General features: G+C 37.4%; 1 protein-coding gene across 2 annotated transcripts in view; it reads right to left on the bottom strand.

Moving 5' to 3' along the window:
* Window positions 1-3,443: 3,443 nt before the first annotated feature.
* NETO2 (neuropilin and tolloid like 2) overlaps window positions 3,444-26,694 on the bottom strand; it is a 56,863-nt gene continuing 33,612 nt past the window's right edge. For both annotated transcript variants that reach the window (XM_035025280.1, XM_035025281.1), the window contains exons 7-9: window positions 20,797-21,025; window positions 6,044-6,157; window positions 3,444-4,502 (exon numbers count right to left, since the gene is read on the bottom strand). In XM_035025280.1, coding sequence (XP_034881171.1) covers window positions 3,922-4,502; window positions 6,044-6,157; window positions 20,797-21,025 — 924 coding nt within the window. In that variant the 3' untranslated portion in view covers window positions 3,444-3,921. The remainder of the gene's footprint in view (window positions 4,503-6,043; window positions 6,158-20,796; window positions 21,026-26,694) is intronic.

Here is a 26,694-nt window from a genome sequence, read left to right as displayed (position 1 = left end):
AAAACACTGAAGCTCTTTTTATCTGATGCCAAACCTGTAAATTGTTAACATTGTTTATTAAGAATTCACAGTAATTGTCTTGCAGTTTGCAGATGCCAAGAAGTCATGGCAACAAAATTATAGAATAGTGTTACATCGATTTAAAAAAAAAAGTAAAATGCTTTGAAAAAAATTATTATAGAATAAAATACATTTTAAATCAGAATGACTGACAAGCTTACATGGAACATCTGGGCTGCCGTTTAGAACTGCTTGACCTTTAAAACTTCCAGCTAGCTAAAGCAGGGGAAAAACAGCAAAGGCAAGGCAAGAGCATGGGACTAGTTCTGAGATGTGGGTACTCCTCTTCTCTGGACCTCAGAATTCTCATTAATGAAGTTGAACAGATCATCTTAAAAAAAAACAAAAAACCCAAAACTCAAGGTCCCTTCATGAACAATTTAGCAGACACCATTTTGTAAGAGGGCATAAATCCCCTTTGAGAATCACTCCTGGAATCACAACTAGGCTTTTTCCCTGTCCTGTCTCATCACCTGACACACTCCTGAAACCAGAAAGCATCCTGCTTATCAGAAAACAGAACTATAAAAATATTTAGAAGCATTTAGGAGGTTCTTTTAATGCTTAGTAATTACATGAAACATGACAAGGACAGACACAAAAGCTGTTAACAAGTCAAAGGAGCCTTTTTAATCTCTTTTGTGATGTGAAAGGTTGAAAATCTTTTGCTTTTTGTTAAACCTTTAGGTTGAACATTTCCCTCCACAAAAGGTACATCACACTTTATCCGTAAGTACTTTAGATGTTAGGATTCATAGATTTCCTGCAATTTGCGGGCACTTGAGTGTTGATATCTTGTGCTAAACTCAGGTTCTCAGGTGAAAGGTAACAACACTGTAGAGGTGTCCTTAAGTGCCACTCCTGAATTGAAGATACTTTCCCCTCCAGCTTTGCATTTTCCACTGTATTTTAACAACTGGCTTCTGTCTTTTCTGTGAAGGGTGTAATAACTTCCACAAGATGGCTAAAGTTCATCTTTCATTACTAAAATTTATGGCTTTTACTTCAGTAAACAATTTGTGAAGTTTTCTTACTAACCTCAAAGATGAAGACTATATAATACAGCAATTAGTGTTACGCTGGTAATAATGCCTAAAAAATAGTTCCATTCTCTTCTTTTCCTATAGTGTACTGCCAAATAAATGTTTGACTAAAAAATGTTTAAACAAGGCCTAATAGCCATCTATACTTCGATGAAGGCATACAAGATAGGGCAGTTTAAGGCTGGCTTAGCTAATACCGATCATCTGGCTCTTCAGTTCTACCCCTGCAGACAGACTGATGAAAAACCGATGATCCGACTGTATTAAGATGTGCCTTCACTAGATAAAGATTTACCATTCTGACTTCTCTGCATTTTGCATCTTATTTAAGTTCTGAGGAAATGTTGTTCTATATACAGATCCTCTTTCTTTAGTTGAAGAGAAAACTAGCCTCTGCAGTTTGGGTTCTCTACTGTGAAAAACAAAAACTGTTTCATTTGTTTCAGCAGCCAGAAAGTTTAGAACCAAAATTGTTGTCCAAGCTTTACTTGCTAAGTGGGGTTGCCTGAAGCTATGTAGTTCTGTGCTGTTTTAATGTTAAATGTCTTCTTTAAAGGCTCTATTTTGTAGGCCTCTTCATGTCCTTTTAAAAGAAAGTAGGATACAACTTTCAAAAATATAGTTACAAGTGACTAGAATTAATGTAGTTAAGCATACTGTATTAGTTTCTACTATAATGTAGGTGTTAATGATGGACTTAACAGCTGTTTTTATAATGGATATAGTTTTACATAGAAAATTGCTAGTTTTCCTTCATGATCATGAAGAATGAGATCACAGTTATATTAAATATTTACTATGCTGTTCAAATGTTGGCTGGCTACTAACTACTAGAATGCCTATTCAACGTAGCTACTAAAAGAATTTCTATCTAATCTGGCTCTGGCTCATTAGTTCAATGAATACTACATTCATTAAGTCTTTCTACTTTCCCAAATTTTATCTTTAAAACAGGAAATTATGCTGACTTTAAAAAATGCTAAATCATGAATATACTATCTATAGGTTTTCCTATCTCCTGGATATTATATACTTTTAAAAAATAAAAAAATGTGCTATAAGAAACATTTTGAAGGGGTATTTTATATGTATCATATTTAAAGGTCCCAGTTTTCACTAATCTGAGAAAACCCATACATGTGATATCTTAAAAAACCAATGAAATTCAGTGAACCTTTAATTTCTCATTTCATTGAGAATTTGCTACAAAAAATATCAAAATGAGAATTTCTCTCTTTAAAATGGCATGTCTGTGTTAGTTATAATTTGATAAATGGATTCCTTTCCATATATACCTAAGATCCAAAATCTCAGGGCAATAACATGATTGAAGAATCATGTAACAATGCATTTAATTTTAATGTAAGATTTGTGTAGTGATTTAGAACAATAAATAACACACAGTGAAAATTTCATCATAAACTAAATGCAATAACAAAAGGAAACAAACGCTTACGTACACATTACTAAGGTCTTTACAGTAAGTTATAACGTGTCGTTCCATCACAGCATATTTGTACATAAAGCCACTAATATGAACACTGAAAGAAATCGCTCATGTAGGTCTTTAATCTTGATTTAATAAAGTTTGTACAGTATCAAATAATATCAAAAGTCTAAAAAAACACAATGAGTTTTTATATCATGTTTATAAATTATTGTTTATATACCATAAAAAAAAACATAAGGTCAAAAGTGCAGTTTAAAAAAAAGTGGAAGTTGTTATTCTTGGTAAGAACTAGAAAAATGTATTGTCCCAAGTAAGAAGCAATTTGAGGGCTCTTACAGTTTCTTAGGAATTTTCCTTTAACGCTCATACAACCTTGGCTACCATATGCCATAACATAAACCAATACAAAGGGAGCAAAATCATCTTATAAAAACAACAGGAAACACAAATCTGGTGATGAGAAATGCTGCAAAGAAACATAATTACCAGCCTCCCCCAAGATGAATGAAACGACTGCACACAGGAATGAATGGGCCACCACCGCATGTGACCAAATTTGGGAAATTTGAAAGGATTTCCAGAAGTTTTAATCTCTTTCAAGTTTTTAGTCATAACTGGCAAGGGTGCGTACATCCTAGGATTATGAAATCTTCTAGTATAAGACAAAATAGGACTTAAAGATGATAAATCATATCATCTACTATTCACAAAAAATAAGGACTAAGGATTCAGTAATTAAAAGGCAGCAGTATAGAAATTAGTCAAGAAGAAACAGATGGGTGAAACAGAACTCTGGGTCTTCACTGGCACTTAGCACAGTAAGGAGTTATATTTTGACAAATTCTAGAACAAATGCCTGTATTGAAGTATGTGTGGTACGTTGACCATTTATGTTTATGTAAGAAACCAAAATGGTAAAATCACGGACTTATAAAACAAATTAAATTTAGAGGGAAAAAAACCCAAAAGGAATGTAGAGACAAATCTTATTTTTAAACTTATTGTGGGATCAAAATGTTGACAAGCTGTATCAATCCAGAGCAGTATTCCTGTTGCTAAGCCTAACAGGCAGCCTGAGCCTGGCTCAGCACCACCACCCCCCTCTTCAAATGCTATTTCGCTGGTACTTTGTGTGTGTGACACCAAGCAATAGTGACTGTTATTTTGTTCATGGACCGGAGGAGGTCCCTTGGTTGGTTTAACACATAGACTGCCTGAGACAAGAAAAGCTTCACTGCTACAGTAGGTTGGTGGGAACGAAGGTCTTGCTAGTTTTGATAGGAGAAAAGGGCTGGCTGCTGAAGAGCATGGGTGCTCTGTAGGCGGCATACACACACACTTAATAATTAATGTCCCCTTAGTAGAAGGTTAAAAATCGATGGATATGGACGCTTGTGCAGAATCTTCTCGCCCTCTGACATAAATTTCACAAGGAATCTCCTCCATTACTCTGTCTTCTAGGGCCTGTTCAGGGCACTCATGTGCCTGTTTGAAAGTGTAGCTACTCTTTTTGAAAGTGCTGTTAAATGTTTTCATTGGCTGTGGTTGTGCAAAATCATTTCGGAAAGGCAGTTCCATGGAACTCAGGTTGGTCCTGCTCTGTTTGACACTGGGTGCTTGCGACCCACAGTGATGGTCATGAATGCACCGGGAGGCAGTGGAGGAGTGCCGCATCTTCTGGTAGTTGTCCAGTTCTTCTGACAAGTCAGCTAGGTCTGCAGAAATCTCTTTGTCCCGTAGGGAAAACAGTTCATAATGAGGAGGATCAAACACTTCCTGAAATCCAGTTTTATTAAACGCAGTTTTGCAAGCCATGACCTTTTTTCGAGGCTGTTTCACTTGTACTAAAATAGAAATAATGAGAAGGACCAAGACAATCCCTGATGTGATGCCAATAATTGTTCCATGGGTTTTAGTGACTTGTTCAAATAGTCCTGCTTTTTTCTTTTCTGCAGAAAGAGAAACAACAAGGCTTTCAAAATTCATTAATGAGTCCTGTCACAAACTGGTAAGGTTATTTTTAGGTAAAGCAGAACACATGGGTCAAATACACTATAGATGATACCATTTAAAATTAGGTTTTTATTTTTTATTTTTTAAAGATTTTATTTATTTATTTGAGAGAGAATGAAAGAGAGAGCACATGAGAGGGGGGAGGGTCAGAGGGAGGAGCAGACTCCCTGCAGAGCAGGGAGCCCGATGCGGGACTCGATCCTGGGACTCCAGGATCATGACCTGAGCCGAAGGCAGTCGCTCAACCAACTGAGCCACCCAGGCGCCCTAAAATTAGGTTTTTTAAAAAAATAATCCCATTATGATTTCTGGTTAAACTAACCAATCACAATATAGTCAGATAGATTACATAAAAGAAAAAGGACTTGGTTCTTTACTCAGAAGGTACATGAAGGCATACAATTTGCAAATCAAATTAAAAACATGAATCTAGGGGCGCCTGGGTGGCTCAGTTGGTTAAGCATCTGCCTTTGGCTCAGGTCATGATCCCGGGGTCCTGGGATCGAGCCCTGCATCGGGCTCCCTGCTCAGTGGGGAGCCTGCTTCTTCCTCTCCCTCTGCCCCTCCCCTCACTTGTATTCTCTCTTTCAAATAAATAAAATCTTTAAAAAAAATAAAATAAAAAAATAAAAACATCAATATAGAGAAAATGCCAAAAGAAATACTCTTGTTCTATCAAGTTAGCTTTTTGCTCTGTGGTATGTTTGACCAACTGCCACGTTTAAGTATATCCACAGTATTTCTACTGATGGCCATCAGCAAGAGAGGACAAAAGTGATCAGGCTAACCCACTGAGGTATAACATCACGATCTACCGTTTGAATGATTATCTGAAAATACTTCATGTCAAGTACTTAAGACAGCTGTATCAGATCACACTAACTTCTCATAGTAAGATATTTACTGAACTCTTGGAGAATAGAAGGCAGGTAAACTTTAAGACTGAGACAGTGATTTGATAATGTCTGTAGATATTCCACTATTACCATAAGTCATGTTTACCTTAGACATACAGCATAGGAAATTTTATAAAATGAAAAAAAGCAGTTCTTACTAGTCTGCTTTTGCTGCTTTTTAAGATTGAATCCATCAGTATTTATTAAATAGTATTTCTATATAATTTTTAAAATACTACTACTCTAGGTTACTTTCTAAATTATTCCGAGAATAAGGTATCCTTACAATACAAATGACTAAGAAAATAATGCAGGAAATATTATGGTGGACTTTTGAACAACTTAAAAAGCATAGTTTGTAAGAAAAAAAAGAATGCTTTCATTGAGAATAAGTATTTTTCTTTGCTTTTATCACATATGAGAGTTGTATGATCCATTTAAAAGAACATTTATATTCTATGTTTCCATTTCAGCCAAAGCAGCTACGCTAAACACAGTTACAGAAAAGGACATTTTAAGTCTTTCTTTAGGGCAACGGCCATTTTTCTCTCAAAAAGGTTGGGCTTTGCCAGCGCACTCACCTTTACAGTGATTTTCGTCCCAAGGGTATGCACAGTTCTGAACACCGTTACAGACTAAAGAATTGTTGATGCACATGTTGCTGTGGCAGAAGAAAGTGCTACCTGTGCAGGGAGCTGCAGGAAAGAAGAACAGTTTGTTGCTAAGAACTCATCCTGGTTTATTTACACTTCAACTTGTTCTATGAATACACTCTGCGCTATAGAAGCAATAAGATAAGGGCCAATACTCTCTGACATGGTCTCAGGTAAAAACTCTTCACTTCCGCTGGGTGCCAAATGTCATGTTTAGTGTAATGAGAATAGGAATACATTTACTATGGTGCTTACAGAACTAGTACAGAGCCTGGTAAATTTTTTCAAAATGTTACAAGAAAATATTGGTGAGGATGTGGAGACACTGGAACCCTTGGTGCATTGCTGGGGGAATGTAAAATGGTACAGCTGCTGTGGTAAACAGGATGGAGTCTCCTCAAAAATCCACACTGATGGGCGCCTGGGTGGCTCAGTTGGTTAAGCGACTGCCTTCGGCTCAGGTCATGATCCTGGAGTCCCGGGATCGAGTCCCGCATCAGGCTCCCTGCTCGGCGGGGAGCCTGCTTCTCCCTCTGACCACCCCCCCTCATGTGCTCTCTGTCTCTCATTCTCTCTGTCTCAAATAAATAAATAAAATCTTTAAAAAAAAAAAAAAATCCACACTGATTATCATCTGCTCCAGCAGGTGCATACGTCCAGGTGCATACCCCAAACCACTGAAAGCAGGGACTCGAACAGAGCACACCAATGATCATGGCAGCTTTATTCACAAAGCACACAGCAGCATTATTCCACCAAAAGGGAGAAAAAACCTAAATAAATGTTTGTTGATGGATGAATGGAGGACTGCAATGTGGTATATACATATCTAATGGGATATTATTCAGGGTTAAAATTCAGAAGGAAATTCTGACAAATGCTACAACATGGATGAATCTTTTTTTTTTTTTTTAAAGATTTTATTTATTTATTTATTTGAGACAGAGAGAATGAGAGAGAGAGAGCACATGAGGGGGGGAGGGTCAGAGGGAGAAGCACGCTCCCTGCCGAGCAGGGAGCCCGATACGGGACTCGATCCAGGGACTCCAGGATCATGACCTGAGCCGAAGGCAGTCGCTTAACCAACTGAGCCACCCAGGCGCCCAACATGGATAAATCTTGAAGACAATATGCTTGAAAGAAGCCAGACACAAAAGAACAAGTATTGTATGATTCCAGGTATACGAGGTACCTGGAGCAGTCAATTCATTGAGAGAAAAAGAGAACATCAGCTACCAGGACCTGGTGGGAGAGGGGAATGGGGTGTTTAATGGGACAGAGTTTCAGCTGGGGATGATAAAAAAGTTCTGGAGATTGGGGCACCTGGGTGGCTCAATCAGTTAGGCGTTTGCCTTTGGCTCAGGTCATGATCCTAGGGTCAGGGCTCTCTGCTCAGCAGGGAGCCCGCTTCTCTCTCTCCTTCTGTGATCTCTCTCACTCTTGCTCTCTCTCAAATAAATAAATCAAATCTTAAAAAGTTCTGGAGATAGATAGTGGTGATGATGAATGTACTTAATGCCACTGAACTATGCACTTAAAAATGGTTAAAATGGCAAATTTTATGTCATGTAGATTTTACCAGAAAAAAAATCACTCCTTGGAATTTCAAAATTAAAATTTTTTAAATGATAAAGATACATGGAATATACACCGTGTAATGTCATATTTTGTATAAATCATTCTTTCAGCCTGAGATGTCTCCTCCTTTCCCTTCCTGATGACCACCTACTCATCTTTCAAGATCATCCAAAATGCTGCCCTCTCTGGGAAGACTGCCTCAATTCTCCTAGATAGCTAGTGTGACTCCTCTGTGTTCCCATCGTACTCTGGATGGTGCTTCTATGTGACACTTCTCCTTGTATATGTAAACATTTGCTACACTAGATTATGACTCAGTGTGTTTACTTCTGTTAAGAAATAACATCCTAGATTGGAGACAAAAGTGCCAACATTGTAATAATGTGTATTTCAGTGTAAAGACACACACACACACAAGAATCTGAAAGTCAAGAAACACAATGGCGTGTCTCTCACACTGACAGAAGCCCCTAAAAATCAACTAATCATTGTGACTTCCAAAAATATAATCAAGAAAAATGTATTTCCTGTCTAAAAAAATTCTACATTTAAGATATGTGTCTCAGCATATTGACAGACCTCAATTATTTTTTATATTTTCTTTTTAAGTTTCTTTTCAAGATGAAAAGAAATATGTAAAATTTTACAGGACTAATAATAACTGGATTTTCTCCCCTAAATATTATCTTTTTAAAAAATAAATATACAATGAACCTTATCAAAACAATTAATTTAGTATTTCTTTTCCTCTTGAGAAAGCTCTCTCTTTAGGTTACAATCACAGGAAGCTTTGGAATACTTAAACACATTGTCCAACTGCATCATCAGTAATAAAACCAACAGTTTGGTAAACACAAACAGTTTGGTATCTACCTGCCTGACCCCCTTTGTCTATTTCTCAATTTAGCTCTGAAGATGGGCTGTAAAAATAGGTATTTATTGGGACCCCAGAAATCCTAAAACATAATGTGATATTTATTAAATATTTACTAGACTTATAATGTAGGTCAACAGAAAACATCCACAACATCACTGATCATCAGGGAAATGCAAATCAAAACCACAATGAGAGAATACCTCACACCTGTCAGAATGGCTATTATCAAAAGGACAAGAAATAAGTGTCAGTGGAGATGTGGAAAAAAGGGACCCTTTGTGCACTGTTGGTGGGAATGCAAACTGGTGCAGCTACTGTTGAAAACAGTATGGAGGATCCTCAAAAAATTAAAAATAGAATTACCATATAATCCAGCATTTCCACTCTTGGATATTTATCCGAAGAAAATCAAAACACTAATTCCAAAGATACAGACATCCCTGTAGGTTCATTGCAGCATTATTTACAATAGCCAAGATACGGCAGCAACCTCAGTGTCCATAAATGGATGAATGGAGATGTGATACATACATAGAATGGAGTATTACTGAGCCATAAAAAGGAGTAAAATCTTGCCATTTGTGACAACATGGATAGACCTAAAGGGTATCATGTTAAATGAAATAAGTTAGAGAAAGACAAATACATAGATTTCACTTACATGTGGATTCTAAAAAAGCAAAACAAATGCACAAACAAAACAGGAATACTCACAGATACAGAGAAAAAACTGATGGTTGCCAGAGGGAAGGGGGGGTGCAGACACAGGACAAAGTAGGGGAAGGGGATTAAGAGGAACAGTCTTCTGGTTATAAAATACATAAGTCACAGGGATGTAATGTAAAGTATAGGGAATATAGTTGGTAATTTTTTTTTTTTTTTTAAGATTTTATTTATTTGACAGAGACACAGCGAGAGAGGGAACACAAGCAGGGGGAGTGGCAGGCAGAGGGAGAAGCAGGCCTCCCGTTGAGCAGGGAGCCCGATGCAGGGCTCGATCCCAGGACCCTGAGATCATGACCCGAGCCGAAGGCAGACGCTCAACTGACTGAGCCACCCAGGCACCCCTATAGTCGGTAATACTGTAAACAACTTTGTATAGTGACAGATGGAACCTAGACTTATTGTGATCATTTTGTAATGTATGTAAATATCAAATCACTGAAACTAGTACCATATTGAGTGAATGTCAATTATTCTTCAATTAAAACAAAAAGTAACATCCAAAATTGCTTTGCTCGTAGAGAACAAATATAATCTCTGTTTAAGGCAGAATCCCCAAATGGTAACAGTCACCCAAGTTCTAGTTCAGCAGGCTAATAATCTATGGTTAATCACTATGAGCTAGGATTTGTGTAAACCCTTCTCCTTCCGCACTATAAACTAAATTGAGTTTAAGCATGAGTTTTATCTATATACGATTAAATAATCTTTTTTCTTTTTAAAAAATATTTTATTTATTTATTTGACAGACAGAGATATAGCGAGAGCAGGAACACAAGCAGGGGGAGTGGGAGAGGGAGAAGGAGGGAGCCTGATGCAGGGCTCCATCCTAGGATCCCGGGATCATGACCTGAGCTGAAGGCAGATGCTTAATGACTGAGCCACCCAGGTGCCCCACGATTAAATAATCTTTGCACAAAACTTTTAGGCTTATTTGCTGAGGACTTACCCACTCCTTTTCAAGTATAATAACCTGTAGGTGGCTCTCATGACTCAAGAATCTAAAATAAAATAACTAAGAACTGTAACTTGGGAAATAGTGCTATGAAACAGAGAGTAGAAATAACAATGGACTAGTAATTAATAAAAATTGTTTCTGTTATTAGTTAACCTGTCTACTTTAAGATTTTAACTAACTCCCTGGGTGTCTGCTTCCTCTTTTTAAAAGAATGGGATGGACTATAGGGTATTTCAGACTTCTGGTTCTAAAATCAATGAGACTTGCTCAGTTGGTTAAGTGTCTACCTTTAGCTCAGTCATGATCCCAGGGTCCTGGGATCGAGCCCCGTGTTGGGCTCTCTGCTTAATGGGAGTCTGCTTTTCCCTCTCCCTCTGTCCCTCCCCACCATTTGTGTTTTCTAATAAATTCTTGAAAACAAAACAAAAAAATAAAATAAAATCAACAAGACTATGAAATTAGTGGTCTCAATCATGTTGTTATTTCTATTCTCAGAAGAATCATGTATATATCCAGTAAGTAATTTACTCAGAGACTGAATCCATGTGGTATCATTTAACCATTAAGTATTTCATGATTCTTAAGAAATGCTTGATGGTTTCAAAGCTTACCATAAGGACAAAAGGTATTAGTTACATAAACAAACCATTAGGTTAGGAAGAGAAAAGCCAATGAAAATGTATGGTGTTATTTTATTTCAGTACAAAATTAGCTAGTGTCCCTACCTCAGCTGTGTCATATAGATCATAAAATTGTATTACACCCAGGTGTGCACTTTAACGTAACAAATGGCCTAGAGAACACACAGCATTTTTGAATACTTCTAAAAACTGAGTTTTCCATTTTGTTTCTATGTCATACCACAATTCTGTTACATACTATATCATATTACCTACTGACCTCTAATTTTACCAGTATTATCCAGTTTACAAATGAGGAGACAGAGAACAGAAGCTATTTTCAAGAAGGGCTGAGTGAGGTTATAAGCAGCACTGTGGTTTCTAGGTATTCTGATTTTGAGTCAAACTATCATTAGCTCTTAAAGTTTATCCACAGAACACTGTGTGACACAGAACATTTTGATGTCTCTTTATAATCCTCAAAAGGGTAGAAAAAGATTTTCTAATCGGTGTTTCTCACTGATTGAACAGTGAGTAGAAAACACCCTCAGTTTTTTTTTTTTTTTAAAGATTTTTATTTATTTATTTAACAGAGATAGAGAGCACAAGTAGGCAGAGTGGCAGACAGAGGGAGAGGGAGAAGCAGGCTCTCCGCCGAGCAGGGAGCCCGATGTGGGGCTCGATCCCAGGACCCTGGGATCATGACCTGAGCCAAAGGCAGCCGCTTAACCGACTGAGCCACTCAGGCGCCCCACCCTCAGTTTTTATTACAGAATTCTTTACAACTGCTCCCCACATTATTTAAAGCAATTAGAAAGCAGTGCTGACATCATCAGATATTGTTTTGTAGAAATGTATTATATTCATAACTACAGATGTATTAAGCTCTGTGCATTTTCAGTGGACAAACATAGCTGTTCATAAAGAGAACTGAAGTTATCAGTTACTGAGTTACTGACATGGGATGCTAATGACATGCTTCAATTCAAAACTATAAAAAATGGCTGAATTATTGGAATTTATAAGGGACAAAGAGAATAGCAAAAATAGTGCGAGTTATAAACTGTTTTCTACTTATAGCCTGAGGACTTTCTACTTTCCCCCTTTACTCACTGCTGGGTCATGGAGTGAGAAAGAAGAAGGGTTAGGATTTCAATTCTCCCCCTCTTCTCATGAGATGTGGCAATGATGCTGAGAAATGGTCTGTCCTTCAACCAGGCCTGCAGGAGCCCCACAGGCAGTATGTCACTGAGAATCACATTATGGATTTATTCTAACAAAAATAACTTCTGCTGCTTTCACAGTTGTAGTCCTAGAAATTATTTTCCTAAAACCATATCCTGTCTCAAAGAGTGAGATATATATTAGTATTCAGTGCTGGGGAAGTGCTATTCTGTATCATTCATTTCAGCCAAGTTATTTTAGTCATATCTGTAATCTATAATGGGTAGGTATGAAGTGAATATCTCATGCAGAATTAGTTTATCCACATAAACCTTTTCTAAAATACTGATTGTTTTCATGAATGGTTTCATAACAATTACACATCATTAATAGCTTAGAGAAAAGAGTTTAACAGTTTGAATTAATTAGCATATAAAAATGTACTACTGTTTGGAGCTAATGTGCTTATTAAAAGGAGATTTCCAAACTGGGACTTTTGTTTTATAAAAACTTACAAAATCCTTTATTTGATCACATACATATGACTTCTTTTTTTTTTTTGGAGGGATAGTTTTCTCGTTCTTTATGGATAATAAAGCTAAATTTAGGATATGGAGCTAAGTCTTATATTTAGTGATTCTTGTGAAGACATTGCTTGAGGGAGGCTTTTCATCTGTTCACTTATACGATTTGTACTGATGGAGAAATCATTAATGTATATAGAGAAATACCTTAACTAAAACACATTAGAGAAGAATTTTGCATTTAAGATTTATATCAGTGCTGCCCAAAATAAATATAACATGAGCCAAAATGTGACCAAGTAGCTACATTATAAAGATCTTTAAAAAGAAAGAGGTGGAATTAATTTTACTACTAGCTTATTTAAGCCAATATATCTGTGCAGACAAGAGTTACTACAGCAGGAAGAGGCTGCCTTTAGAAGGGTCTGTGTGCAAGGCTGGCCCTTTTTTGGCAACTGGGAACTTGGACTTTCCTCCATTCCCTGACTGATAAGGTTCATGGTGCCTAGGGTTTGTATGAACGTCATTTATGCCAAATACTTTCTTTCCTTCTGTGAGTCCACAATTTTGGTGCAGGCAAGGCAGAAAGTGCCCATGAGACCAGTTCCCAATAAAAACCTTAGGTGCTGAGCTCTAATGGGTTTCTCTGGACAGAAACATCATCCATGTTACTGCATTGTTTGTTGCTGGGGAAATGTACATGCTCCGTGTGCCCTTCATGAGAGGGAGTGAGCGTTAAGAAAGCCTGTTAGAGGATTTCTCTGAGAGGACTCAGAAAGTAATTCTCCTTTGTTGATCCCATATCCTTTCACCGTCAGAATTCTCAGCCATAAGTATTCAAATACATGGAGTCCTGTGAGTCCTTCTAGCAAATCACCTACCATGTGGGTGGTGTTGGGGAGCCCTGAAACAATACCCAAAGCATCCTCATTTAACACATATAAAATATTATTCATGAAATATTTTACATTATTTTATACCAAGTCTTTGAAATCCAGGATATATTTTTATAATTATAGCACATTTCAATTTAGATGGGCCACATTATGAGTATTCAACAGCCACATGGGGCTGCTAGGCACTATGGAAAGCACAGGTACAAGATGTTGGGAATAAACAAACTGAGGAGAGAGGAAAACTGCTGAAAGGCTTTCTTGCTAACTGAAACTCTTTGTATCAAGCACTGCTTTGTAGTTATTTGAAATAGCCTTTACACAGCTGTTTTTTTTCCAAGTGTGAAAAGTTGATAAAAATTTTTTTGGAAACAGCTTATATGCATCCATAGGGCAACAAGAAGCAGCAACAGTTTACTCCCGGTAAATATCACTGCTGAGCTCTTGGCATTTCCAGCTACTTGAGAAAATCACTAAAGCCAAAATAACTCAATACTTATTCCTCTTATCTCTCCAATTTTCATTTCCAAGTCAGTCAGACCCAAACTGTAGGTATCTTTGACTCATTCTGTTACTTTTTGGTCTAGTCAGTCACCAAATCTTGTTGATTGCACTTCCACGACTCTCCCTCTGTTGCTGTTCTGGTTCAGACCATCTTGGTCTAGCCCCCTACTATGGAAGTTAGCCTCCCTCCTACACAGCCTCTCCACTCCAACTGAAGCACGGCTCTGATTATGTCATTTTGTAGTACGAGACTCTTCAAAACTCCTCAATGCCTATGATATGAACTCTAATTTTAGCCTTTAAAGACCTTCTAACTCTAGCTTTAATCTCCTTTTCTTGACGCATTTTTCTCTCTTCTTTCTTTTACTACTTCTTGTGATCCAAATAAGCCTGGGCTCTATGCATTTTGTTCATTCTGTAGCCTCTGTTTGGAACAACCTCAGTTATTCAACATTTCTACCTTCTAAAATCTAACTGTCCTCAAGGATAAACTCACAGGCCCTCCCTTCAAGGACTACTTGCTCCACAGCTGATGCCGCCTGCTGGAAGCACCCTGGATATTTAATCAGGGAGCACTTCGTTTTCCGCCTCAAACAGTCTTTGTCACAGTCATTCCTGCAACTGCCTCATTTGCATGTATGTTACCTCACCTAAAGGACTATAATAAGATCCTTTAGAGAAGGGACTGTTTCATCCACTTTTGTATCTTCATAGCAAAACACAGTATCTCGTATGATAAATGCTGAATAAATGAATGGAAGGCAGGGAGGAAGGCTGATTGGCTAAATCAGCTTCATAACCCAAGTAGCCATCTGTCAATTCATCAAGTCTTTTAAAATTATAGATAGAAGAGTTCAGCTATAATAAAGCTTGTATAGGTCATATACGATCATGATCCCAACATAGAATCCATGGAATAATAATGATAATACCTTGAAATTATAAGTGAAGGGAAAAATTACTAATTCCTAAATTTCTCAAGAAAAATATCTGATAGTATCTTACCTTTATATTTACAAATTTTGATTTGCAAAAATCATATAGTTTACCATTTTATTGTATTCATCAGTCAGGATATAAAAGTGAAAATATTTCCTTCTCTTATGAGGACAATACAGAAGATCTACCACTTATTTTTAAAATATATGTGATGTGAACATACACAGTCAACTATATTGGGGCAGTTTGGATGAGTCTTTAAAAGGTAATTTTCTTCATACAGAGGTGATTGTGAGGAAAGGGACTAGTCAGAGAGACTAATCAGCACTATCCAAATGTAGACTAAAGTTAAACCAAGCCACTCAAAACCAAGCCAAAAACATGATGGTATTTTTGAAAGCAGTTTTTTAAAAAAATCAAAGCTAATGTAATATGATTTGTACTTATAAGCAAAATCAACAAAATAATTATTAGGAAGTACTGACAAATCACTTGGACTTTTACAGAAGATAGAAAGGCAATAGAACCAATTTTTCCTGGGATTTGTTCATGTGAATTATCAGGAGTTTAAGGGAAGAATCCTAAAATCTGTCCTTAGAGTTTTTCCACTTTTAAGTTGGGTCAGTATCTATATATGAACTACTCCATTCTTTTTTTTTTTTTAAAGATTTTATTTATTTATTCATGAGAGACAGAGAGAGAGAGAGAGAGGCAGAGGGAGAAGCAGGCTCCCAAGGAGCAGGAAGCCCAATGTGGGACTCGATCCCAGGACCCTGAGATCATGACCTGAGCCGAAGGCAGACGCTTAACCATCTGAGCCACCCAGGCGCCCTGAACTACCCCATTCTTTAATATGAAAAGGTTCTCACGTGCTCACAAAATAGTAAAGATGACTTTTAAAGATGTAACCAACTCATAAAAAGACAAAACCCCACTATAACCACAAAGAATATCTAAAGAATATACACAAAAGGAAATTCAAATGTGTTGCCACAAAAAATCAATTAACCACAAAAGAAGGTTGTAATGAAGAAAATGAGGGACAGGAAGTTTTAAGACATTTAGAAAACAAACAATAAAAGGGCAGAAGTCCTTTCTTCTTAGTAATTACTATAAATGTAAATGAGTTAAACCCTCCATTCAAAAAGCAGAGATTGGCAGAATAGATAATAATTAAAAAAAAAAAATCCCAAAGATCCAACTATATACTGTTCTAAAAAGATTCACTTTAGGGGCACCTGGGTGGCTCAGTTGGTTAAGCGGCTGCCTTCAGCTCAGGTCATGATCTCAGGGTCCTGGGATCGAGCCCCGCATTGGGCTCCCTGCTTGGTGGGAAGCCTGTTTCTCCCTCTCCCACTCCCCCTGCTTGTGTTCTTTCTCTAGATGTCTCTGTGTCAGTTAAATAAATAAATAAAATCTTAAAAAAAAAAAAAGACTCATTTTAGATCTAACGATATAAATTGGTTGAAAGTGAAAAAATCAGAAAGATATTCCATGCAAATAGTTACCAAAAGACAGCTGGGGTGGCCATACAAATATCAACAAAAATAGACTTTAAATCAAAACTGTTGCAAGTGACAAAGAGGAACACTGTATATTGGTAAAAGGGATTCATCAAAAAGATACAATTATAAAAAAATATAAACCAAAAATCAGAGTCCTAAAATATAAGAAGCAAACATTTTCAGAATTCAAGGCAGAATTGGATGTTCTACAATGGCTGGAGACTTCACTATCCTGCTTTCAATAATGGGTAAAATAACTATACAGATGATTAATAAGCAAATAAAAGAATAACACTATAAACCAGCTGGATCTAATAGATATACAGAAAGTTCTACCCAACAACAGCAAAATACACAATTTTCTCAAGCATATATGGAACTTTTTCCAGGATGGACCATATATTACACCACATACACACAAAAATCTTAAAAGACTGACATCACACAAAATATCTTTTCCAATCACACTGAAATAAAACTAGAAATCAATAACAGAATGAAAACTGGAAAATTCATAAATATGTGGAAATTAAACTACACACTCTTAACCCACCAACTGGTCAAAGAAGAAATCACAAGGGAAATTAGAGAATATCTTGAGATAGATGAAAATGAAAACAACACAGCGAAACTTGATGAGAAGCAGTGAAAGCAGTGCAAAGAAGGAAATTTATAGCTAAAAATGCCTATATTAAAAAAAGGAGAAAGATCTCAAATCAGTAACTTAACCTTAAAGAATGAGAAAAAAAGGACAAACTAAACTTGGAATTCTATGCCTTTGTCAGAAACACTGAAATTATAGAAAAGAGAGATAAATAGAGGATGGAAAAATTAAAGAAAAGAAAAAAAATCGTTCTTTGAAGAGCTCCATAAAATTGGCAAACTTTTAGTTACAATGACCAAGGAAAAAAGAGAAACATGAGAAGATTCAAATTACTAAAATCAGAAATTCAAGTGGAGACAGTTTAGATGTTACAGCTAAAAGGGATTAAAAGAGAATCCTAAAAACAATTCTACACCAACAAACTGCTAATCTAGATGAAATAGACAAATTCCTAGAAACACATATTCTGCCAAAACTGAATAAAACTAAATAGAAAATTCAAATAGATCTCTAACTAGCAAGGATACTGAATCAGTAAAATCAAACTATCTTCCAAAAAAGAAAAGCCCTGGACTGGATGGCTTCACTGGGGAATTCTACCAACTGTTTACAGAACATCAATTCTCAAACTCTTCCAAAAAGTTGGAGAGAAAGGGTCACTTCTTTTTCTTTTTTCTTTTTAAAGATTTTATTTATTTGACAGAGAGAGACACAGCGAGAGAGGGAACACTAGCAGGGGGAGTGGGAGAGGGAGAAGCAGGTTTCCCGCGGAGCCTGATGCGGGGCTTGATCCCAGGACCCTGGGACCATGACCTGAGCCGAAGGCAGACGCTCAACGACTGAGCCACCCAGGTGCCCCACTTCTTTTTCATTCTATGGACCAGCATAACCCTGATATCAAAGTCAGACAAAGATGCTACAAGAAAATAAAACTAAAGACAAATACCCCTTATACATATTGATGCAAAAATCCTCAACAAAATACTAGCATTGAATTCAGCAACATATTAAAAGGATTATACACCATGATCAAGTGGGACTTATTCCTGGACCATAAAAATGGTTCTACATATAAAAATGAATGAGGGGTGCCTGGGTGGCTCAGTCGTTAAGCGTCTGCCTTCGGCTCAGGTCATGATCTTGGGGTCCTGGGATGGAGTCCTACGTCGGGCTCCCTGCATGGTGGGAAGCCTGCTTTTCCCTCTCCCTCTCCCACTCCCCCTGCTTGTGTTCCCTCTCTTGCTATGTCTCTGTCAAATAAATAAAATCTTTAAAAAAAATCAGTGACTGTAATACAACACATTAACAAAATGAAGAGGAAAAAAATGACATAATCATCTCAATTGAATCAGAAAAAGCATTTGACAAAATTCAACATCCTTTAATGATGAAAACACGCAATATGTAAACTAGGACCAGAAGAAAATTTCCTCAACATGATAAAGCCCATATATGAAAACCCTACTCAGCTAACACCTACTCAACGGTGGAAGGCTGAAAGCTTTGCTCCTAAGATCAGAAACAAGACAAGGGTGTCTCCTATAGCTTCTATTCAATATAGTACTAGAAGTTCTAGCAAGAGCAATTAGGTGAGAAAAGGAAATAAAAAAATAAAATAGCACCCAATATTGGAAAATTACCTGTTTACAAACAACATGATCTTATATGTAGAAAACCCTAACAAGATCGCACACACACACAGCTAATAAACTAATTCAGCAAGCTGCAGGATACAAACACAGAATACAACATCAGGTACATTTCTACACACTAACAATGTGTACTTGTAGAGTTGTATACTAAAGAGTACAAAACACTCTTGAAAAAAATGAAAGACAACAAATAAGTGGGAAGACACCCTGGGTCCGTGGGCTGGAAGACTTAAGACTGATTAAGATGACACTACTACTCTAAAGCAGTCCATGGATTCATTACGATTCCTGTAAGAACCCCAGAAGTGCTTTTAGCAGTGTCTTTTGTACGAGAAGAAAAGGGCTTCTTGGAAATATGGTTGGTTTTACGGCTGGGCCAGGGAAAACACAGCTGAACCTGGGCCATCTTGTGGTGACAGAAAATAAAGTGATTAAAAAAAAAAAAGGGAAGGACACATCAAAAGTTAAAAGAGACAACTTGAGGGCGCCTGGGTGGCTCAGTTGGTTAAGCGACTGCCTTTGGCTCAGGTCATGGTCCTGGAGTCCCTGGATCGAGTCCCGCATCGGGCTCCCTGCTCGGCAGGGAGCCTGCTTCTCCCTCTGACCCTCCCCCCTCTCATGTGCTCTCTGTCTCTCTCATTCTCTCTGTCTCAAATAAATAAATAAAATCTTAAAAAAAAAAAAAAAGAGACAACTTGAAAAGGCTCCCAGTGGCCAAAGCTGGGGCTCTGAGTAACAAAATAATGTTAGTATTATAATAATTATGTTATATATAACTATATATAATAATGGCATAAAATAAAAATCCATAAACTCATACTGAAATAAATCACTGAATAGATAAATGAGGGGGAAAATAACTCTTCCTCACAGAATTACAACTAATAAGTGTAGAAGGAATAATGGAAACAGAAAACTACCATTAGGTAAACACTATAATAATACCTATTTTTTATTATTTTTTTTAAAGATTTTATTTATTTATTTGAGAGAGAGAGACTGAGAGAGAGAGCACATGAGAGGGGGGAGGGTTGGGAGGGTCAGAGGGAGAAGCAGACTCCCTGCCGAGCAGGGAGCCCGATGCGGGACTCAATCCAGGGACTCCAGGATCATGACCTGAGCCGAAGGCAGTCGCTTAACCAACTGAGCCACCCAGGCACCCTATGATAATACCTATTACAGGCAGAAACCATTAACAGACGCTAAAATTAGTGAGCAAAGGGATATTTGCATAGTCTCAAGGAGAATTATTAACTAGAAATGAAAACATCAGTAACTTTATAGTGGAGAAACCTGACAGAGAGCACCTTAAGGAAGTGAGCAAAGTTAACATGAGACAGATCCACATGATGTACGCCTACCTCACTGGTATGATGCACTGAGAAACGTGTAGCGTCATTTCTGTGACACTGACAGAAATACATAACCTCAAAAGAATCCATGAGAAAACATCAGACAAACTCAAATTGACATTCTACTAAATAAATGGCCATTGCTCTTCACATATATTAAGGTCATTGAAGACTAAGGAACTGTCACAGATTGAGGAGACTAAAGGACAGATGTCAAGTAAGCGCAACGTGGGATCCAGCATCAGAAAAGGACATTAATAGGAAAACTAGTGACATGTGGATAAGGTCTATATATAATGGTTGATAATAGTGTATCAGTGTTAATTTTCAGTTTTACCACATTATTAGGGGAATCTGAGTGAAGGACAAATGAAAACTCTGTGCTATTTTTATAACTTTAGATAAGCTTAAAATTATTTAAAAATTAGAAGTTAGAAAAAAGAAAACACAGCCTATCTAAATTTTGATGAACATGGTTTGGTAGATTCATAATTATATACCAAGCTGAATTAATACTACTGATAATTATTTTTAATTTTGAAAATCTTGAGTCTCCACTTTCTGTGTTCCCTATCACGTTACACTTTTATAATAAGGCAGTGTTGCAATTTATGTATTAACATGGTTTTTCAGCCAGGACAGTTAATTCCTTGAGAATAGGGACTAAGACTTAGTTATTTCTGCATTCTCTTTGACTTGCAGTCTTTGTCAAAAGGAAATGCTCAATAATTGAATTCTGAATGAATGAAAATTATGTAAAAGATCTCAATGCTATAGGATTTACTTACGCTCCACAAAGGAAGTAAAGAGCATTCTGAATCTGCTTAGCCGACTACCTTCATCTGCCCACATTCGGATCACTCCAACTCCTGTTTTCAGCATCACATCATTGGCCACAGTGCTGCAAAACTTGGCCTTCAGATTTTCAATAGAACTGCTTCCATCATAAACTGCAACGAAGTTTCTCTTGCATTCATTTGAGTGCTCCATTTGATAATCTAGGAACCTCAAATAAATCTGTAACATTAAAACAAAGAAAAACACTGCTTTAGAAAAGATAAATTTGAGTGTTATAGTTCTATCCAGTCGACATGGTCGACTAAATTATGACAGCTGACAGGAACACAACAGCTAAAAGGCTGGTGCTTAAGGAGTTAAAAGAACCAAGACTGACGGTCTCCTCCTTTGGTTGTCTTAATGGAAACAAGCATTAAGGAACCTAAGTTTGTGTTTTGTCTATGAAGAAACTTTTTGCTCCATGAGGTTCATTGGCTCTCTTACATAGTCTTCTTATTATGAAAGCAACCTCATAGTACTGACAAATTGGAAAATGAAAGAATCACTCATAGCAGTTGTTGGATTTTTTTCAGTTTTTCTTCATTTTAAAAACCTTAACTGTAAGATACATATATCCTACAACACATCAAAACCATTTTTATTTTCTTTTTTACAAGATATTTTATTTTTAAATATTTTATTTATTTATTTGACAGAGACACAGCGAGAGGGAATACAAGCAGGGGGAATGGGAGAGGGAGAAGCAGGCTTCCCGCCGAGCAGGGAGCCCGATGCGGGGCTCGATCCCAGGACCATAGGACCATGACCCAAGCTGAAGGCAGACTCTTAATGACTGAGCCACCCAGGTGCCCCCAAACCAGTTTTACCTTATCTATACTTTTCAAAACCATAAATGTTCCCATGATGTCCTGTCACTTATTTACCCCCTATTCTATACTGCACATTTAAGTGGCTTTAAGGTTTCCCCCCATAAATAACCATTTCTACGTTTTCAGTCAGGAAGATATAAACTGCAGTATCAAAATAAGCACTATTGGTATCTATTTTATTTAGCATCCTCTTTCTTGAAATTTTGTAGGCAGCCTGCTACCTGGCACTAAGTTCGTAAAATATGCTTGGCCTACTTTTTGAAGAATTCCTTTAGATTGTAGGCTTAGAAAGACTGGGGGCATTAATGTTCAGGTTGTGGGCTTAGAAAGACTTTGTGCAGGGCACCTGGGTGGCTCAGTTGTTAGGCATCTGCCTTAGGCTCAGGTCATGATCCCAGGATCCTGGGATTGAGCCCTGAGTTGGACTCTCTGCTTGGCAGGAAGCCTGCTTCTCCCTCTCTCACTCCCCCTGCTTGTGTTCCCTCTCTCGCTGTCTCTCTATCAAAATGAATAAATAAAATCATAAAAAAAAAGGAAGACATTGTGCATCTCTCTAAAAGAACTTAATGAAATAGCTATTATTCCTTACAGGCAGGGAGAAAATTAAGGCTCAGGTGGTTAAGAACTTGTCCAAGGTTACTCAGGTTGAGGATGTGACCTAGGCTGGCCTGACTCTAACATTTGTGTTCTTTCCACTCCCTGGGATCCCTTTTCTGCATGCATGCACAGACACTTCACTTTTTGCTCTAGTTGCTACTGAGTGACTCTACAGTTAGAATTTTAGTGAGTAGAGAATAAAGATTTCCTTTGTCATTAAAGACATATGAGTATTCATTCTAGTTTCTATTTCTGAGGTAGCAGTGTGATGCCACCTCCATCTCTCTATTTAAAGATTTTATTTTATTTTTTTTTTAAAGATTTTATTTATTTATCTGAGACAGAGAGAATGAGAGAGACAGAGAGCACATGAGAGGGGGGAAGGTCAGAGGGAGAAGGAGGCTCCCTGCCGAGCAGGGAGCCTGATGCGGGACTCGATTCTGGGACTCCAGGATCATGACCTGAGCCGAAGGCAGTTGCTTAACCAACTGAGCCACCCAGGCGCCCTAAAGATTTTATTTTTTATAATCTTAACCATTTTAATTTTTATTTAAAAATTATTAAATTTTATTAAGTTTTTTATTTTAATTCTGGTATAGTTAACATACAGTGCTATATTAGTTTCAGGTGTACTATATAGTGACTCAACAATTCTATACATTAATTACTTAGTGTTCATAAGTATACTCTTTAATCCCACCACCTGTTTCAACCCCCCCCCCCACCCCGCCACCTCCCAATCTTAACCATCTTTAAATGTACAGGTCAATAATGTTACATTGTTGGATATTCAGTCTCCAAACTTTTTTATCTTGTACAGAAACTATACCCATGAAACAATAATTCCCCATTTTCCCCTCTCCCCCAACTCTGGCAACCACTATTCTACTTTCTAGGACTTTGACTCCTCTAGATGTTTTTAAGTAATCTCTACACCAAACATGGGCTTGCACTCACAACCCGAAGATCAAGAGTCACATGGCTATACTGACTGAGCCAGCCAGGCACCCCCCACCTTTTAATTTAAAAGACTTCTTATAACAAAAATGTAATGTCAGGTTATCTTTTCCCACTAAAATACCTTGATGGCATAAAACTAAGAGCAAACAACTAAAAAACATACCTGAAAGGGATAAATTTTGACCAAGTAACTTTGGCTTATTCGAGATGACCAATTTGTTACTTACTTAATGAGAGTGGTAGAAAATCAGTCATTAAATAGGATTACCATTTCAAAACTTCACAAAATCTTCACAAATGTATTACAAAGAAACAATGTTTCCTTACATGTATCATTAGTTCTCATTAATTTCTCCATTGTTTACATAACCAAAACATTCTGCCCATGGTTTTGTGGTAGTGAGCAAGTATCACAAATACTGTAATTGTCTGTTTCTCTATTATACTGTGGGGCCTTCCAATGAGAGAATCATGTGCTAATTATATCTAGTGTAATTCTTGCTCATAGCAAGTAATGAATATATGACTAAGTTTATAAAACCATGAACTTGGTAGATCTAAGTATAAGAAAAACAAGAAGTCTGAAGTATTTACTCTTTTTTAATCCAAAGAAACATGGTACTATCCAAGGCCATAGTAAATGCTCTTTAAAGATGAAGTCAAAAGTTTTAAGTCATAGGACAATGACATTCTTTTCTCTTGTGAATGCGGCTACATATTGAAATAGTTTAGTTCAACTAATTTTCAGAAATTACTTCTAACAAGGGGCACCTGGGTAGCTCTGTCGGTTAAGCATCTGACTTTGGCTCGGGTCATGATCTCAGGGTCCTAGGACCCAGCCCTGCACCTGCAAGTCCAGCTCCCTGCTCAGGGGGGAGTCTGCTTCTTACTCTCCCTCTGCCCCTCCCCCTGCTGGTGCTCTCTCTCAAATAAGCAAGCAGAAAAATCTTAAATATTTCTAACAACAAAACTGACAAATTGAAATCAGTGTGTGGGGGGTGAGCTACAAACTACTCTTCTTTCATCCAAACTGCATGACAACAGATCTGCTAAAGGCTCCTGGTCTCTTACCCCACTCCTACACCTTCTCCAGGGAGGTGGAGTGAGTTACCTTGATGGTGGGGAGTCTGGTCTCTTTTTCCCTTCTTTCCCTGGACTGGTGAGTAGGAAGCAGTGACCTAAGTTGGTTTCCTCTGCAGATGCAAGCTTTCCTCGGGCTGGACTTAGTTGGGAGGTAGAACTGGTGGGTAGGGAATTAGCAAGTCTAATACAACTCTCTCACTAAGCTGCTTCCTCTAGCCTTTGTTGTAATAAAGAAGCAGTAAAGTGAGTCAAATGAATTTTTTGCTTTCCCAGTGCATATGAAAGTTAGCGTGTCCTGTAGTCTGTTGCATTGTCTATAAAATACACATTCCTTAATTCAAATATCCTCAATGCTAAAAAAAAAAAAAAAAAAAAAAAAGCTAACCAGCATCTAAGCTTTCAGCAAATCATCATCTTTCTACTGGTGGAGGGTCTTGCCTCAATGTGGATGGCAGCTGACTGATTAGGGTGGTGGCTGCTGAAGGCTGGGTTCGCTGTGACAATTTCTTCAGATAAAGACTATGAAGTTTGCTGCATCGATTGACTCTTCTTTCACAAATAATTTGTTGTTGCATGTGATGCTGTTGGTAGCATTTACCCGCAGAACTTTTATTTTTTAATTTAAATTCAATTAACATATAATGTATTATTGGTTTCAGAGGTACAGATCTGTGATTCATCAATCTTATAGAATACCCAGTGTTCATTACATCACATGCCCTCCTTAATGTCCATAACCCAGTTACCCCATCACCCTATTCCCCTCCCCTCAGCCACCGTTTGTTTCCTAAGATTAAGAGTCTTTTTTTTTTTAAAAGATTTTATTTATTTGAGAGAGAGAATGAGATAGAGCATGAGAGGGGGGAGGGTCAGAGGGAGAAGCAGACTCCCTGCTGAGCAGGGAGCCCGATGTGGGACTTGATCCCAGGACTCCAGGATCATGACCTGAGCCGAAGGCAGTCGCTTAACCAACTGAGCCACCCAGGCGCCCAGATTAAGAGTCTCTTATGGTTTGTCTCCCTCTCTAATTTCATCTTATTTTTTTCTCTTCCCCTATGAACTTAGGCCTTGTTTTTAAATTCCAAACATCAGTGAGATATAATTGTCTTTCTCTGACTTATTTTGCTTAGCATAATACCCTCCATGTTGTTGCAAATGGCAAGATTTCATTTTTTGATGGCTGCATAATATTCCATTATGTATGTGTATGTATATATACACATACACATATATATAGAAAAAATGGAGTAAATCCTCTTAAACCCTGCTTCTGCTTTATCAACTAAGTTCATGTGATAGACTGAATCCTCTGTTGTCATTCCAACAATCTTCATAGCATCTTCACCAGGAGTACCTTCCATCTGAAGAAACCACTTCCTTGGCTCATCAAAAGGTGCAACTCTCACACGATGTAATGAACACTGGGCATTATAGTAGACTGATGAATCACTGACCCCTACCTCTGAAACTAATAATATATATTAATTGAATTTAAATTAAAAAATAAATTCATCCTAACCCCAAATAAAAAAATAGGAGCAAATACTCATCAGTTCAAGTTTGATCATGAGATTGCAGTGATTCAGTCACATCTCCAGGTTCTACTTCTAATTCTAGTTCTCTTGCTATTTCCACATCTGCAGATACTTCCTCCACTGAAGTCTTGAATCTTTAACTTGTAACACACGCAGCATTTGTGAAGCACAATAAAAGGAGGTATGCCTGTATAGCATTCTAGATCAAAAGTAGACACATGATAACTGGAACTGCAAAGGGCTCCTGACATTAGATCCCTGTCTTATGGTGGACATAAAATCAATTCTTAAATGTAAAAACTAACACACACAGATAAAAATATACAAGGGTAGCTCTATGACCTTTGGTTAAGAAAGTTTATTAAAAACACAGAAGACACAAAGTATAAACCATAAAGATAATCAATTTTATTATATAAAATAAATTTGACTTCGAGAAGCAGCCATGATGATAAGCCATACACAGTATGGCTTATTTCTATTACAACTAAAAACGGATGATAAAATATGAAAAGCAACTACATGAGGATTCTGGAAAGTAATAGGTAGGTGTGGGAAGTCAAACTTGAAAGACCCATAAGGTGAGGTTCAGTTTTTTCCTTGTATTCTGGGCTGATATTCATGGAGCTCACAGCAAAAACAGACAGGAACTCAGGGAACTCAGAGAAAGAGCTCCAGCCAGAAGACTGAGAAAGGGGCCCTTCCCTACTGAAGACTATGGTGAGGCAGGGATTTTTGGTTTGTTTTCCCATTTGGTTAAATTAAAAAATAAAAGTTCTGCGGGTAAATGCTACCAACAGCATCACATGCAACAAGAAATTATTTGTGAAAGAAGAGTCAATCG

Source organism: Mirounga leonina, unplaced genomic scaffold (genome assembly GCF_011800145.1).
Source record: "Mirounga leonina isolate KUSES-001 unplaced genomic scaffold, KU_Mleo_1.0 Mir_180, whole genome shotgun sequence".
NCBI classification, from domain to species: Eukaryota; Metazoa; Chordata; class Mammalia; order Carnivora; family Phocidae; genus Mirounga; species Mirounga leonina.
Note: the sequence above shows the minus strand (reverse complement) of the source record. Positions and strands in the feature narration are given on the sequence as shown.